General features: G+C 45.8%; 1 protein-coding gene and 1 long non-coding RNA gene across 4 annotated transcripts; one reads left to right on the top strand and one right to left on the bottom strand.

Annotated features, from left to right (window-relative positions):
* Positions 1-3615: 3615 nt before the first annotated feature.
* Positions 3616-11531, top strand: Colca2 (colorectal cancer associated 2). 3 transcript variants are annotated; one of them, XM_023709581.1, is made up of 6 exons: positions 3776-3848; positions 4180-4274; positions 4613-4713; positions 7923-7977; positions 9293-9522; positions 10907-11531. In XM_023709581.1, exons 5-6 carry the CDS (start codon positions 9316-9318, stop codon positions 11273-11275), a joined length of 576 nt encoding a protein of 191 aa, XP_023565349.1. In that variant the 5' UTR covers positions 3776-3848; positions 4180-4274; positions 4613-4713; positions 7923-7977; positions 9293-9315; the 3' UTR covers positions 11276-11531. The 3 variants fall into 3 exon arrangements, with proteins under 3 accessions (XP_023565348.1, XP_023565349.1, XP_023565350.1); XM_023709580.1 differs by lacking the exon at positions 4613-4713 and having other exon boundaries at positions 3616-3843; XM_023709582.1 differs by lacking the exon at positions 3776-3848 and having other exon boundaries at positions 3965-4274.
* On the bottom strand, positions 6626-7914 carry LOC111815189. The gene is made up of 2 exons (XR_002819945.1): positions 7824-7914; positions 6626-7150 (listed from the first exon to the last, which is right to left on the bottom strand). It is a non-coding gene; the product is annotated as an uncharacterized LOC111815189 (long non-coding RNA).
* Positions 11532-16001: the final 4470 nt, after the last annotated feature.

Below are 16001 nucleotides of genomic sequence, written 5' to 3'. Positions count from 1 at the left end.
GGTCTCGGGGTTGAAGAGGCGGGTTGCCTCTGTGACATCACACATTCAGATTTGTAAGATTCACAGGATCCGTTTGGAAAGAACTGACCCTTACCTCCATAAGCACAGCATTTGGTCCTTTAATACCTATGTTGGGGTTTTATGGTGACATACTCAACAGCAACCAAATGCCCAAATGTTGGGATAACAACCAGGGTAGGAAGTAGGGAAGGATTCTTTTTGGAAACAGTATTCAGGCTTGGACAAATCTAATGTTCTAAAGTTGCGGGACAGCAACAGCACTGAGAGGTCTACCTCCGCAGCAGCTGCCAACACCAAAGCTCCAAGGTCCCTATCATGGTTCAGGCAGAAGCTTCAGGAAGAAGGGACAAAGACTTCTTGCTGTCCCTCCAGAACCCATGACTTCCAAGAGCAATGGTCTCCCCCACCCTCCAGACCTCCCTTTTCTGCCAAGCACCCAAACACTAGCACCAACTCCAACGGTGCTCCCAAGGAGGGAACCATCCTCCTGGCATCTCTTTTTAGCCCCACATGGAAGGACAGATAAGGAAGGACATTAAGCCTGAAAAACTGAAATATCACTCAGGACAGGGAGGCGAACAGAGGTGTGTAGTGAGCCAAGGACAAAACAACAATGCAGAAATGCAAGGGAAGAAAAAAGTGACAGGGAGAGAAAGAACAATAAACAGGGTTGGGGGAGGTGTGAAGGTTTGTAAAAAGCAAACCAAAAGTTAAGCATGAAAACAGAAAAAGAGTAGAAGAGGTAACAGAAAAGGCTATCAGGACAAAAGACAGCCCTAAAGCAGAGACCACTATCCTCCCTCTCCTCAGGCCTGGTTCTCAGACCTGGCTTCTGCCAGGAATTCCAGGGCGAAGGCCTTTAGAGAAATAGGCTCCGCAAACTGATAAATCCCAATCTGGGATGAATAAATACACTCCATCGTGCCCACCACTGCCAAGTGCTACCTCAGGGGTCCCCACCTTGATCCTCTCTCAGATATGCTGCCCTACCCACCTTATAATTCCTATCATCCACAGTCTTGTCCCTTCGCACCCTCAGAGACATAATTTATCTGAGTCCCTATGCTGCATCCGCATCTGACATATTTGAGAGCATTCAGATAGTTTTCAGGTTTAGGCCTGTGTTTTGTTTATTTGTTTTTGCATTTCAGAGGCCTCAAGGATTAAAAGGCAGAGGCTATGGCCTTCACCTTGGTGTGGCATCCTAGGAACAGCCTGTCTATTGGCAGAGGGACTCCCATCCTGTCTTCCACTGCCGCTCCTGTCCTTAGGAGCTACCAAAGGATTTCGCCCTGGCACTTGCTGGCTTCCTGTCTGGATCTCTCCCTTGCCTCTTCTATCTTCCTAACCACAGGCAGGAGATTCAGTCAGTGCTTAGAGAAGATGAGCTAACACAGTTGCAAACCACTTGGAAGGGGCTCAGGGGACAGTCTTACCTCAAACCCCCTCGAATTAGAAGCCCTAGAAATAAATCCATACCCTTTCACCTAATCGAGAGCACGGCCAGGCCTGTTCCAGTTTTCTTATGCACCTTACTACAGCAGTGGCTGGAAGGAGAAAGATAAGAGAGAACCTCACTGCGCAGTGAGGAAACACCAGCAAATACCTGGTGGGTGAGGCTGCCGACGTCTCCTGCTCCTGGAAAGGAGCAAAGGGTCTTAGAGGTCAGGCACTCAGGGCTGAAGCCCCAGTGTTTGCGACTCAGGAAGAGAAGGTAGTGAAAAGGGAGGGAAGCCAGCACGTGGCCAGGTGGAGCCACAAGGACAAAAGTGAGGATAAGACCTCTGCTGTCCTCTGGTCTGACATCAGGGCCCAGGGCGGCACCTTGCTGTGCCACACCCCCCAGGCTGCCATATTCAATCACCAAAACCTGAGATTTCCCCTTAAAATGCAGATGGGGCATGTGGGATTAATTCTGTCTGGCCAGCCTGGCTCAGGTGGTGTTGGGGGTCACCGTGGATCACTTTGGGCTTCAAAGCTGTCTTTGAGGCAGAAATATAGAGCATCTTTGAGGATACCTGCTCTGACTGTGGCAAAGTGGACAAAATGCTTAAAAATACAAGAAAAGCAAGGGTCAGGACCCAAAGAGGCCTCATTCCCTGTTTCTCGGGACTCTCTGTGGGGTGCCTGTGTGCAGGATTTCTGCAGAAGATAGTCCATTTTGTTAAGCCTTTGAATATTCAAATTGAAAGTATCGCGCAATCATTGATTGTCAAATCATGGGTTTCTAGAGGTTTTAAATACTTGGCATGAGAGGGAAAAAACTCAAACCTATACCCGAAGGTATAAAACATTAATTCTGTGTGTCTCCTGCTCCGGGGACCTGGGTGCAGCTGGATGCTTTGTGAAACTTTAAAAATGTCGCATCTCTGCCTTTCTCCCTGCACAGGAGCTTCCCAGGGCTGAGTCCCTGCAGCTGCAGCATCCAGGCTCTGACCCAGCTCCTGCAGACCACGATGTCCGGTAACTCAGCTGCTTCTCGGGGTCGGGTCCTGTGGGCCAGGGGCCTTTCGATTCGGGTGTGTTTCCACAGCTTTTCCTGCATGCAACAGAGAGATACAAAGTCAGGGCACGAAAAAGAGGGCCGGGCAGGGACCCAGCAGGGCGCGGGCCACGCGGCGGCTCACACTCGGTGCCTACTCCCTAGGGCAGGCAGAGGCCCCAAGGCCGACTTGTGGCCGCGACAGCCGCGTACCCCAGCCCCACGCTCGCCCGCCCCCTTCACCGCGCGTTCCGGGCTTCGCGGCGCAGACCTTGCGCGACCAGGAGCGGCGGCGGGGGGGAGCTAGAGGCTCGCGGTGAGCTGGGCGCGCCCGCGACACACGGCTGGGCTGCGGCGGTCTCCGTGCGACCCCGAGCCGAGTCGAGCCCAGCCCCGCCGCCCGCGGAGCCCGAGCCGAGCACGGAAGAGGGGAAAGGGGACTAGACGGCGCGGCGTCCGCACCGCGGCTGGGTGCGGGAATCCCGGGCCCAGGCGAGGGGTAGCAGCTCCTGCCTCCTGCAGGGACCCTCGGCTCCCGGCCTCCGGCCTCGGGCCCGCGAGTAGGGGTCTCCGGCCGCGTCGCTGCGCTCCCTGCGGTGACCAGGCGAGGCGCTGCTGCCACCGTCGCGGACGCGCAGGCCAAACGCGCAGCCGCCCGCATCCCCGCCGCCCCCACCGCGCGAGCCCCCGCTCGGGGTCAGGATCCGGGCCGGAGTCTCCGGGCTTCTGCAGCCGCCCCACCCCGCCGCGACAGCGCGCCTGCCCCACACCGGCCGGCATGAGCGCCGCGCGACCTACTCACTGCGGCTCCGCGGGCCGGGCCGCGCAGTCCCGGCTCCCGGCACCGGGGTCCCTCCCCGGGACCCCGCCGCTCTCCCAGGTCGCTCCGGCGTGCGGGGCCAGAGCAGCCAGGCCCCGCCAGCTCAGGGGCGGCCCCTTCCGGAGGCGGCCTCCTAATAACTGACGGCCTCGGGATCCCCGGAGGCTTTCGCCTGAGGCGGCCTGCTCCCGAAAGGGAGGGGTGGTGGGAGAGGGACAGCAGGGGAGAGCGGAACCGGCGGAGGGAGGAGGAGGAAAAGATGGAGAGCACACAAGGCGGAGAAAGAACAGGGGAAAGAAGAGACGGATGGGAGGGAAGCCGGGAGGGAGATCCCTGGGCCTGGCCTCTTTGCTGGGGTCAGTCCCGGGGTGCGTTGGGGACTCAGGACCGGCTGGCCAACCCCGGGGCCTGCCCCTGAGCTGGCTTCCAGACCAAGGATATGTAGCACGGTCTCTCAGAAGCCGGGTCTGGCCCCGTGCAGAAGGAACTGACAACTTCACGCTGACCACATCGCATCACGGTGGGGTAGGCGCGGTCCAAGGCTGTGACTCAGAATGCCCCTGGGGCCCATTACCTTCGAGTCCTCCAGAGCCCCGTAGGCCCTCAGCTTTTACTTAGCCAAGGTGGTAGGTTCCTGGGGAATAGCCTCCGCATTCCTGAGCAGAACAACCTGAGTGCTAATCTGGGTTCCATCCCACTGAAAACTACTCGGCCTCTTTTTGTGTTTTCATTCACTCTGCATTCTCCAAATCTAGACACTTGGTTTTGGACTCTGTCACCTATAGCGGATACGCTCAGGCCACCGCCAGACACCCAAACCTTGGACCTGATCACTGACTCATTTTCCTTTCCCCAGAAAAACCGAAGGTGTATCAAGGTGTCCGGGTAAAGATCACAGTGAAGGAGCTGCTGCAGCAGAGAAGGGCACACCAGGCAGCCTCAGGGGGAACCGTAAGCACGAACCCCCTCCCTCCCTCCCTCCCTTCCTCCCTCCTTCAGCCTTGTGCCTTGGAAGGGGTGAAGGCCACGTGAGAGCAAGCCTTGCCCAGCTGTTACAGTAGCTCTGTGGCCCCTGATTCCTCCCATTACACAGGATGCCACAGAGAGCAGGCGGGGCCTGGCGTGGGGCTCAGGACTTGGGGAAGAAGACATTCCTTACTGGTTAAAATCGAGTATAAAAGGCATATCGATGTTCTGCAGGCACAGCCAGCCAGCAGCTAAGCAGATCAATACTGTATTAGGGAGACAGTGTAGGCACACTACTCAGACTCATAGAAAATCTCTTTCAGAAATCCATCTCAGTTTGGGGAGCCCCTCCAGGTTAACATCTCTGTGGAACATCCTTCACTCTCTCCTCATCCTTCGAGAACTCAGCCTCTGAGATCATTTTGTAAGTTGCCAGTCACTAAAGGAAAGTCCTCAGGCCCATAAGATGTTGTAAAGCCTTAGGTAGTTCCAGTGTATTACAAATTTGATCTGGGCTGTTATAAGCAGCTGCCACTGTATATACATACCTTCCTAAAGCAGATATGTATGCCAGCAGCACTCAGGGAGGGCTACAGCAAGCAAATCAAATAAACCGAGTGAGGTTTTTCCCGAGGAGAGGACAGCTCCTTGCTGAGTGCCCTCCTTGGTGTGGAGGCTGTGTCAGACAGACAGGGCCTGATAGGGTTGGGTTACCCTGTGGATATCTTCCTTGCAACAGTTTTTTTTGTGCCTAGTGCTGTTTGTATCCAGTGTAGGACTTAAAAATGCCCTTTGGCAGTGGATCTCTTGACCAGGGAGGAGACACATAAGGAAGCATGGTAAGACTCCAGATGAACAGGGCTCAAACCTCAGCTCCTCCGTGGTGCATAGCGTCCAGCAAATTACTCAGCCTCTCCTGCCTGCTTCTCCTTCTCCTTAAATTGGAGATAATGTGAAGGGTTACATTAACCACTGCCTATAAAGCACTCAGAAGAGCATTTGCCACATGCTAAATACATCATTATTTGGGAAGGGAACTAAAACACAACCAAGGATGGAAAGCCAGATATTGAAAAACACACAGTATACTCTTTGCTCAGAATTTAGAGCTATAGAGTAGGTTAGCTGTGAATTGGTACATACAGACAGAGAGCTTAGTATTTCTAGCTGCAGATAGGTAACTTCAGGTAACAGTGACGTTTCCTTACAAGTGTAGAGAGTTTTTTGGTGATTAATTCTTTTAACAGCCAGGGAGAGATAAGTATAAAAAGTCTTCTCATTGTTGGCTCTCCAAATGCATCTTTCTGCAGATCTGTCCATACTAACCAGGAGTCTGGTAGCCTCAACTCCTTCAATGTAGAGGTGGTTACACAATTAATAAAATTAGATCTAGAAGAAACTGGAAAATGATGCTGGAGTCAAAGTAAAAATGAAGATGATGGCTACAAAACATAATCATGCACTCGAGAAGAGCTTTGGTACTTGGTAGCATGCTATTAAACCTATACCTAGAGAAGTTTGTTGCTCTGGGATCCTTACAGATTGATTTTACCAGGGTTTCCCTGTTAGCAAGCTGCAGGATCTGAAGCATTTCACTTGTGTATCTGACTAGCTTCTCTTCCTTGGGCCAATATCACATCTTTTTCTGAACCTCCCCTCCCCCCAACCATGAGAAGTTAAGGCAGGACTCATGAACTGGTGCTTTGCAGGAATGGTGCTTTGCCTCCTGGAAGATTCCATCGGATCATTTCCTCACAAGCATGAAGAAGTACTGCACATATAGTTGCAGTGGGAAAGCCAGATGCAAAATTTATCACTGGGTACCAAGGGAAGGATCTAGGCTCCTAGATACGCTGAAGAGTGTACTCCGTAGGCAAGGAAGGGGCAGCTACGGGAGGATAATTTATGCCTGTTCTTTGCGGTAGACCTTTCTAGTTTAACACATTGTCTCCAATTCGACTGTTGGATGACATCCCTGGGAAGCTTTACATCAAGGAGAGAATTAACTGTATCAAACACTACACAGCAAGAAGAATTGTTTCTTATAGAGCCGGAGTAGGACCTCCACTTTAGAATTCTAAGAAGGCAACCATGGACAGAATTTGTACACTGAGACAAATACCCAAGTTTCAAGTTATCCTAGCAGAAACTATGCCTGCCAGACTGGTAAATTTAATTTTTAAAATGCTTATTTCAGCCAGATCAATTTACAAACACATGAACCACCCATGCACATGCATGGATAAAGAGAAATTTCAGTTAGTACTTATCAAAAGATATAATTTACTTTTCTTTTTTCCCCACCATTAGTTTTTTTTTTTTTTTTTTTTAAAAAAAAACAGCCTTGATGTGATCTTCTCAGTTGTAGATTGCGGTTTTTTATGCTGTTTGAAATCTAAGAGAGGTAACTTTCTTTGTATTGGAGTGAAGTAGAAAGTGAACCCATGACTAGAAAGATAAGATCAAGTAGGATATTGTAAACATACCTCGGGAGATAACAACAGGATAACAAGGAGGCAGGCAAACAGGCCATGGGGGGGGGGGGTAGCATGGTTAAAGAGCTCTACAGTGAAACAGATTTTTAAAACCCACTCCTTCCAAGTCCTTTAGCTGGAGCTACAGCCAAATATTTGCATAAAGAGGTAGTAAAGGCTTCCAGTTTCCTGGTTCATGACATTACAGCATGGATTATTTTCAAAATTAACACCAACTCCTATTTCAGCAATGGCTGGTTGTGATGTTCTTGCAGTAGCTCAGTGTACGGGAGCGAGTAGCCTCTGGGGCCCAAGAGCCACCTGGCTTCCTAGCCCACAAGCCCAGGCTATGCCAGTCCCTTTAAACTTTAAAGCCACGGCCGAAATCTAAAAAAAATAAAAAATAAAAAATTAGTATAGTTATCATTCCACTGGAAATTATAGGCTGCTTTACTTTCAATAGTTAAAATGAGCAGTGTCATAAACTTTTAAATACTGTAATGAAAAAGCAAATTTATAAAAATGACAAAAACATACAAAGAGTTGAAATATTTCCTAACAATGAGCCAGAACTTTTTGATATGCTCCAATTCACTGACGGCAGCATTAAGAAAATGTTTTCTATTTTAATAGTTCATTGATAATAAGAACATGTGAAAATTTTTAGCCACTCTGGTTTGAAAATTTAAGCGTTGTATTCTTTATGGAACATGAATTCCTGAGACAAAGAAACCAGATTATATAGGAAATTTTTTAGGGAGCTGATTGACTAAGTCATAGTTGGATTAAATAAATATTAGTCCTTACTTGCAAATTGAATAGATTAATAGAAGGGCTTTTTGCTGAGTTTTCTTGAGCTATTACACTTCTGTAACAAAAAATTATTTGCATTAATTTGTAAATCAAAATGAACAACTTAAAACTGAAGAAAGGAATCTGACTTTAGAAAAACAATTTCCCAAGCAAGCAAACACAAAAACTGAATCCAAATAAAATATAGCATTCATTGTATGTTTTGAAAAAATACCTATTTTTTTTTAGAAGAAGGAACCTGGCTTACCGTGTAGAAGGCAACTTAGCTCCCATCAAAAATAGCTTAGCTTCTGTATGGAGCTCCTGCGCTGCTTTTTGCTTCAGAGTCATGTTCTTGTCTTGGCAGCTGCCCGGAGGCACCAGCACCCACCTTTCAGAGCCAGTGGCGCCGTCCTCTGCAGGTCAGTACAGCCAGCACTGCAGCTCCTTCAACCCCTCTGGCAAAAGTCCTTCTTGAAACCTTTTCAGTGCTTGATTCAGGGGTTAAGATAGGCACCACCATTTAATTGGAATTCAACCAATCAGAAAGTGAACAAGGCATAGTGGCTCCAGATGCAAGCCCAGCAAGGGAGCAAGTGCGATTTTCTGTCCTCCTCTCTGAACTGTCTATTCTCTGCTGTCTGAACTGTCCCAAGACTTTGCTCCCATTTTTTTTCCAGTTCCTTACCTCCAAGTAACCAAACTTAACTATAAAATTCAAACTTTTTCAAGAACTTCTTTGTCTTTTAGAACACTCTTCAGTGGAATACTGAAAATCCTGAACACTAGCATAATGACTTTGCTCTTGTTCGGTGAGCTTCCAGCCAACAGGGGCTTCCCTCCCCATCTTTTCTCTCTTCCCAGAGAGCAGTTCAAACAAGTGTAAGTTTTCCCAGCTCAATCAGCATAACTCTATTGCATAAACGTACCTCCCTATGCTACTCAGCAGCTAAAAGGTCATAAATAAGGAAGCCTGTGTTTATGGAGAATTTCCACTGAATGTGTCACTTCAACTAAACCTTAAAGGAACTTGACACTTCAAAAAAATCCAGTGTCCTATATCCTCTTTGGTGGGTACACTCTTAAGTGCTCAAAACCTGTCTTCTTTGAGCACTTAAGAATAATCATACATTGATTCTATTGATGCTGAAATGGCAAAGGACTGGTGTTTTCCAAATTATTCTTGTTTAGTATTTAAGACATTTTGCTACATTATTGTGTTCACCTGTGTACTATGAAAATACTTCTTTTGGTAACCTTCAACAAGTAGTAATAATTCATACTCTACATTTCTGGCTTCTGCTTTTATCATTTCCATTTCTGTTTATGTATAAATCACTTTTCAAAATCCTTGATTCGAAATTTTGGTTATTAAGCATGAAAAGGTTAGGAAAGCAATACCCCTGAATCAAGAGAATTCTTTCCAGTGGCATCGGAGTTTTTTCAGAGCCCCAAACAGATCTGTCAGTGACTGCTGAGAGGTTTATTTAAACTTCAGATAAGGACTGGATGTTAATGCTTTTATAGCAGACTCGGGCTAGCAGAGTGAAAACTTGGATGTGGATTGAGCCATCATACTTTGTTTGATGGCTCAAGCCGTGTTGATGTCCCCTTGCTACGTTATTAATCATGCTAATTTCATTGGCACTGGAATTTAAGACAACTAAAAAGTCCCAATGGAGAAAACTCCGTTCAAATCCATTTGGCAATTTTATAATCTTTTTTTTTCTCCTGTAGGACTCTACTTTGAGCCTGAACCAATGTCTTCCACACCCAATTACTTTCAACCCCGAGAATTTTCCACTTGTATATCTTGTGAAGAAAACTCAACCTGCCTGGACCAGATCTTTGATTCGTACCTTCAGACTGAAACATTCCCAGAGCCCTTGCTCAACTCCACACCTAATGCTCCATGTTACCTACCAGACGGCTTCCAGGCCACCCCTTTCTGCTTTAACCAGAACCTGGTAATTTACCTTTGTTTTTGTATAACCTGATTGTTGCTAACTATGGAGTAGTAATGCTTTGTAAAAAGTTTGCATCACCTCCGGAGGAATCATACAAATGTTATCAAGGAAATGACCAGAGAGCCATTGATAGTGTAGTGTACAGAGATAGCCTCTTCTTGTTGCAGGGCATAAACCTTTGATACACACTTCACTATAATTTCACATGATAGGTGGCAATAAAAAGGTTTTCTGCCAATACTCTGTGTTTTAAACTGCAGTTAAGACCTCTCCTAATTGGGAAATGACTGGTTTACTCAATGGCTCTTGGACTTTTGAGTGTTTGAAAATAAAACTAAGGTTCTAGCTACTCCCAAACATCATTGTGAAAGGGGAATTGAGTTGGGTTGGTTTAGTCCCAGAACTGGCCTGACTAACTGGTTGCTTTTGTGTCCTGTAGGCACGAGAACTCATGTGGCCAGAGATAGCGAGTAAAAATGAAGCCCTAATTGTTGCAAGAATTTGAATTATCTGTTCCTTAGTGGTCTCCAGTACTCAAAATGTTATTTTTTAAGATGATGCAAGGTTTCCCTAAGATCTACTTATCTGAATAGCTAATGAGTTTAGATATCTTTTTCGAGACTTACAATTTCTTCAAATCTTCAAGTGTAAAGTTATAAAGTTTTTAAGAAATGTGAATACTTTTCAGTGTATCAAATATCTATCTGTGTAGGCATCAGACTAAATTTTAGAGGGAATAGAGAATTAACTGCAGAATATGCATATCATTGCTGGGCTGTGTCATCCAGCCCCTTCTAGCCTCCAAATTAGGCTTTCTCCTGTGGACCTTTCCCCTCCAAGTTAGGCTTTCTCCATGACAACTGTAGACCACCTGAGAGAAGACACTCAGTACCTTGCTCCTGGGGGCACAAGGCCTTAGTGGCAGGAAGCATACTCAGCTTGGGTAGCTCAGAGGCAGTGTCTTAGAGGGTCCAAGTTCTGCCTCTGCATGGTGTCCTAGTCCCTCACAGTCCAGGGTGTGGAGAATATCCAGGGTGCCACCTGCAGCTTATATTGTGGCACACAGCAGGATTTAATGTGCAGGTGACCTAAAGGACAATGGGATTTTGTGGTTTAAGAACAAAACATCCTCCAAAGTATGGCTACAACAAAGGAAGTCAGTGAAGCAAGGCAATTGATTGTTGGGGAAAAAATAGGCAAATACAGAGTGTGGTGACACAAAATCATGCAGTCAACAAATAAAATTACTTCTCCAGACTTGGGTTGGGTATTTGTTGTTTTACCCCTACTTCTCTTACCCAGGGTTAATAAATCCACACTATGCAGTTCTTTTGATCCTGTCTAAGTTACCAAGCTCTTTGTTTATTGCTTTTCTCTTCTCTAGACCCCAGGATCACCTTCAGATTCCTCCACTCTCTCTGGCTCCTTAGACTACAGTTACTCACCAGCTCAGCCGCCTTCATATGCTTCAGAGAATTATAGTTCTCCCCCTTCTTTGGATGCGCTAAACCATGGCTACCCCCAGGAAGACTGCTCCTACCACCACTTGCCCTCGCACACCCAGTACAGCTGCTTCTCCACCGCCACCACCTCCGTCTGCTGCTGTGCATCCTGCGAAACGGAGCACTGGGAGGCCCTCCAAACAGCAGAAAGCTTCTCCCCAAGTGCAGACTGGGTGGAATTTGCCCCCTTAGCAGCCTCCTCCACTGATTTCTACAAAAGGGAAACAAACTGTGACATATGCTACAGTTAATAGAAATTATGCCATTTGGAACATGGCGTGGGCATATCTACTTTTCTGCCATACCTAGATGACACTTCAACATATGCAGCCTGTTCACAAGATACACAAGCACAGTTTACATGTCACTGCTTTCTATTTTCTGATGCTAAAGTCAGCATTAATGTCAAGTCCTTGAACCTGGTCATAATGCCTACTTCATATGCTGTGAGTTATGATTGTAGGTGACTTTCCATTTACTTTTCTGTGTAACCAACTAATTTTTTCTCTTTTTTAAACTAATAAATAATTTTGTATGAACTGTATTTTGGGTTATGTTTTTTAATTTCCCATTGTACTCTGATTTGAATATTATCATTTGGCCAGGAAATCATCAACTACACTTGAGTGGTTTCATCTTACTTATTTATGACCATAAAATTATTTTAATGTGGTAAGATGCCTTTGTTGCCACAGAATGGGACAGACATGCAACAAGGAAGTGAGTTCCTGCATGAAGTGAAGATGTACATTTTAGAACAGCATCAGAATAAGTCATGAAGGCAGGCCTGGTGGCACATGCCTGTAATCCCACCACTCTGGGAGGCTGAGGCAGGAGGATCACAAATTCAAACCTAGCCTGGACAATTTAGCAAGACCCTGACTCAGTAGCTCAGTATAAAGGATCTAATCTCAATCACAAAAGGAAAGAGAAGTAAGGGAAAGGAAAGAAAAGCAAAAAGGAAGAAAAAAAAAGGGAAAAAAAGGAAGAGAGAGACAGGGATGAAACATTAGCTTCTCCCATCTGATATTAGCCAAAGAAATGTTAATATGATCAAAACCCACAACTTCATCACAGCATTGCAATGAAGATTGTTTCCAAAGCACTATTATGTTAATCGTTTTGTCAAGTACTCTGGCTTTTTACCCTTGGGCGTAACCGTATCATTTCAAATTTTAGTTACCTTGTATTTCTGCGTTTCTGCCATAGATTCTTTAATATGCATCACTTATGTTTACAAATTGATTTTTAGTATTATGTCGTTTACAGCTGGTTGGCAGAGTTTACTTCCTCCAACTCATCTATTTGAAGAAATCTTCTGATGCTATTCTAAAAGGAGTTACTAACGCTACCTGCACTAGGATATACCATTTAATCTTATTTGCTGAAGGTCATTACAACAAAGGATTAATCACTTTAGTGCAGCCCAGAGGACATTTTCTGAGTCTCAAGCTTCACACCAAGGCAGCAACACAGGCACCATTAGCACTGGCCACCACCATTCTCAGCCCCCCTCGTGTGCCCGAATTCTCTGCAGGGTTTCCATCTCACGCATTTTTTTTTTTTGCTTATTTCTTTTTTTTCCCATAATTTTATTGAGAAACAAATAGCAATGAGACAGTTTCAAACCAAATTGGTAGGACAGTATCAATAATTAACACATTCTCTTAATGAACAGAGGGATTTGTTCTAATGGTGTTTGTAAATAGGATATCATGTCCGCATCTGGTACAGCAATTAACCACTAGGAAGAATGTATGCAATGTGTTAATTATTGAAACTGACCTACCAATTTGGTTTGAAACTGTCTCATTGCATTTTAATCTTCGTTACAATACTGATAGTGAATTGAGGTGGTGACACAGAGAATTTAAGTCCCCTGCCCAGAGTTGCCTGCCCCATCCATCCCCAAGCCTGGATGTTAAAAAATCCTGCTCCTTAAGCTCCCATAATGTCAAGTTTGAGCCATCGTGTATCGAAGACTGTAGGAACATGTGGAGGACGGAGTCAGACACCCCAGAAGGGCCAGGCTAAGGCAGGAATCCAAGAGGCCAAGCACAAGAGCGCCGCTCGCTCGCATCCTTTCAGTGTGGGAAACGGGGTGTGGGGGCGAGCAAATGCAGAGCCCCCGCCTCAGTGCGCTTCTTCCTATCAGGAGACGGATATGCTTTCAAAATGCCATTAATTTTCCTCTCCCTGGGGACTTAACTAAGGCCTGGGCAAACACGACAAGCTCCAGCCTGCCTCGTGAAAGGGTCATGCCAGGGAAACAGAACAATTGCTGCCTTTCTGAGATGCCAATAAAACTAAAATTTTAATGGCTTGGAATTGAAACTGGCCCACTGTCAAATATCTGTTCACACAGACCAAAGCCCCTGCCTGTTCTCCTCCCATCCCCAGCTGTGGTCCCCAAAGGCGAGGGGGCAGAGAAACTAAAGATGCCCAGTGGTTGGCACCAATGTCGCCTTTCCTGGAAACCAGCCTTCTTCAAAAATACAGTCCCCTTCAGTCATCTACCTTCTGAATCCACTAGCTTACAGGACTAACAGGTGAGATTTTCGAAGCCCTCATTTTCTTTTCTTTCTGCTTCTCATAGCTTTTATTAGATCTAGTATGGAAAGTGCTTCAGAGAAATGTGAGCCTACGGTAAATAGAGGTAAGGTGCATGGCAATGTATAGCTCCACCATAATGTAGTCCTTAAGAAATTCACAGATACTGAGGCAGATAGGTCACCTGTCACCAAGTGGATGGCCCCCACCTGCTCAGTATTTTGCCTGTTGTAGCATACACAGAATGGCTCAGAAGCTCAACCACAGCAGGTTAAAAAAAAATGTGCCAATGGCCCTGGGACACTAACCTGCCTCTCATCAGGCATAGCAGACACCTGGAGAACATATAAATTCTTACGCTCCAGTTTGACAAAGCATGGCCCAGCAGGTCTGGGGTGGGACCCAGACATCTTTATCTTTTAAATGTATCAAGGTGATTCTTATATACATAGTCATTTATCAACCCTTGTAAAACACTGACATATTCAGGGAATTCTTTTGCACAAAGGACCGGTTGGCACAATGCTAACAGTTTTCATGGACTAAACTCTCTGCGGGCCAGTGTTGTGGGCATTATCTTACGGAATCCTCAAGCAACCAGATAAGATATATTCAATCATTGTTCTCATCTTTATAGCTGATGAAACTGAAGCTTGGAGAGATAAGATAAAATAACCTGGCCACAGTAATACTACCTATAAATCAAGTAAAAGCTCGCCAAATCAGGTTACGTGATATTGCAAGTTGAACTTTCAATACTCTCAGTACACTTTTTTCATGCATGATACCTGGAAAGATGATAATTTTGGAATTCATTTCTAGCCTTAAAATTCCATGTATATCTGTAGCCAATTCTTCATGGACTAAAGAAGCATTTGATAAAATTATAATTGGAAGTTTAAATGAATGACTGTATTTATTCTTCTGAATCATCAGAGAAATTAAACAAAATGCTAATTCCATGTTTGCTACATGCAAGACTGATTACACACCTTCAAAATGCAAAATCAAAGGTTAAAAGGGGAGTTGGTTTTTAAAGGAATTTGGTCAAATGGGCACGCACTGATTTTCAAATTCTTGGGAAACTTAAATTAGGGGTCAAGTCCTGAAATGTAAGAGAAAGGAGACAGAGGTAAAGGTAGTAAAGATTCGGGGACTCTGATCTCAAGCAATAGCCCAGAGCGCAACACCTTGGCAGCCGGCCTAAGTCTGCAGGTGAACACATTGGGAGCAACATGTAGAAAGATAAGGACTCCTGAAACGACGGATGAGGGGCGGAGAGGCTCTCTGCTGATAGACTAGGTTTCTAAAAGTAGTCTAGAAAGATGACAGCAAAAAAAACAGACAGCTAGTGAAACTGTAAATTAATTACATCAAAATCAGCATGGACACACCATCATTTCTAAATTCTCACAGTCCACATTGGCTAAGCCCAGGGAGACCCACTGATGAGGCTGTTCAGAAAGTAGTTCTCCCACTACCTCCGTTCCTTTTACAGATACTGGTGTGGAGATTCGCTGCCTAAGAGCAGGGCCTGGGCAGTGGGGTAGCTGAAGCACTTGGGACTGGATTTTAGTGTGGCCTCAGCCTGGCCCTGTAGGGCCTCGAAGCTGTGTACTTTAAATGCAGACTGATTGTGCCGTGCTGGCCCTGCCTGCGGGAAGCACCGAGAGGGCAATTGAGACTGGGCATGGTGGCACGCGCCTGTAATCCCAACTCTTGGGAGGCTGAGTACAGGCAGATCACTATGAGTCCAATCTACATAGTGAAACCCTGTAGACCCTGCAGACCCTGTACTAAATGCAAAAAAAAAAAAAAAAAAAAAAAAAAAAAAGGCAGACTGATTGACCTCAATCCTTGTGCTCTGGTTGACCTCTGAGGAAGATTAGTGGTGAGAAGATGAAAAAGTTTGAGACACAACTTTGCATGATGACAAAGCACCAAACTCACACAGGGCGAAATCTCTATTAGGTCCTCCTTTAGTAAGCAGTGTCTCCTGCTTATGGAAAAAACATACCACTGTGTGTGTGTGTGTGTGTGTGTGTGTGTGTGTGTGTCTATCTGTCTGCCATCTGTCTGTCTGTCTGTTTTTGTGTATGTGCTTTATTAGTTGCCATCTGAATCATCGGGAGGAAGGAGCACATGTTTGTTCTTTACCCTGTCAGGACCAGACCTGGAGTAGCGCACCCCACCTGGGACTGTTCTGGTAAAGCTAGCACTTTCCTCTCCCATTGAGAAAACTCTTGGTTTACTGAGATTTTGGGAAAAGCTTTGGTTTGGTTACTGAAGTCCTAGGATTTCCCTGAGGAGGATGAGAAGGTATGAATCCTAAAGAAGGGTCAGTCTGAGGGTAAGCAACACTTCTGCTGGGGGAGTGGAGCAGAAAATTTCACTGGTTTTGTGCAAAAGAGGACTTTGGTGCAAAGA

The sequence above is a fragment of the Octodon degus genome, unplaced genomic scaffold (genome assembly GCF_000260255.1).
Source record: "Octodon degus isolate 3935 unplaced genomic scaffold, OctDeg1.0 scaffold00012, whole genome shotgun sequence".
Taxonomy (NCBI): Eukaryota; Metazoa; Chordata; class Mammalia; order Rodentia; family Octodontidae; genus Octodon; species Octodon degus.
Note: the sequence above shows the minus strand (reverse complement) of the source record. Positions and strands in the feature narration are given on the sequence as shown.

Excerpts from the sequence above, each read along its gene's own strand:
- Colca2 (XM_023709580.1), top strand. The coding sequence starts at position 3,630 with ATGGGAGGGAAGCCGGGAGGGAGATCCCTGGGCCTGGCCTCTTTGCTG. Across the intron at positions 7,978-9,292 it reads AGTGGCGCCGTCCTCTGCAG|GACTCTACTTTGAGCCTGAA; the intron begins GTCAGTACAGCC and ends TTTCTCCTGTAG. Across the intron at positions 9,523-10,906 it reads TCTGCTTTAACCAGAACCTG|ACCCCAGGATCACCTTCAGA; the intron begins GTAATTTACCTT and ends TCTCTTCTCTAG.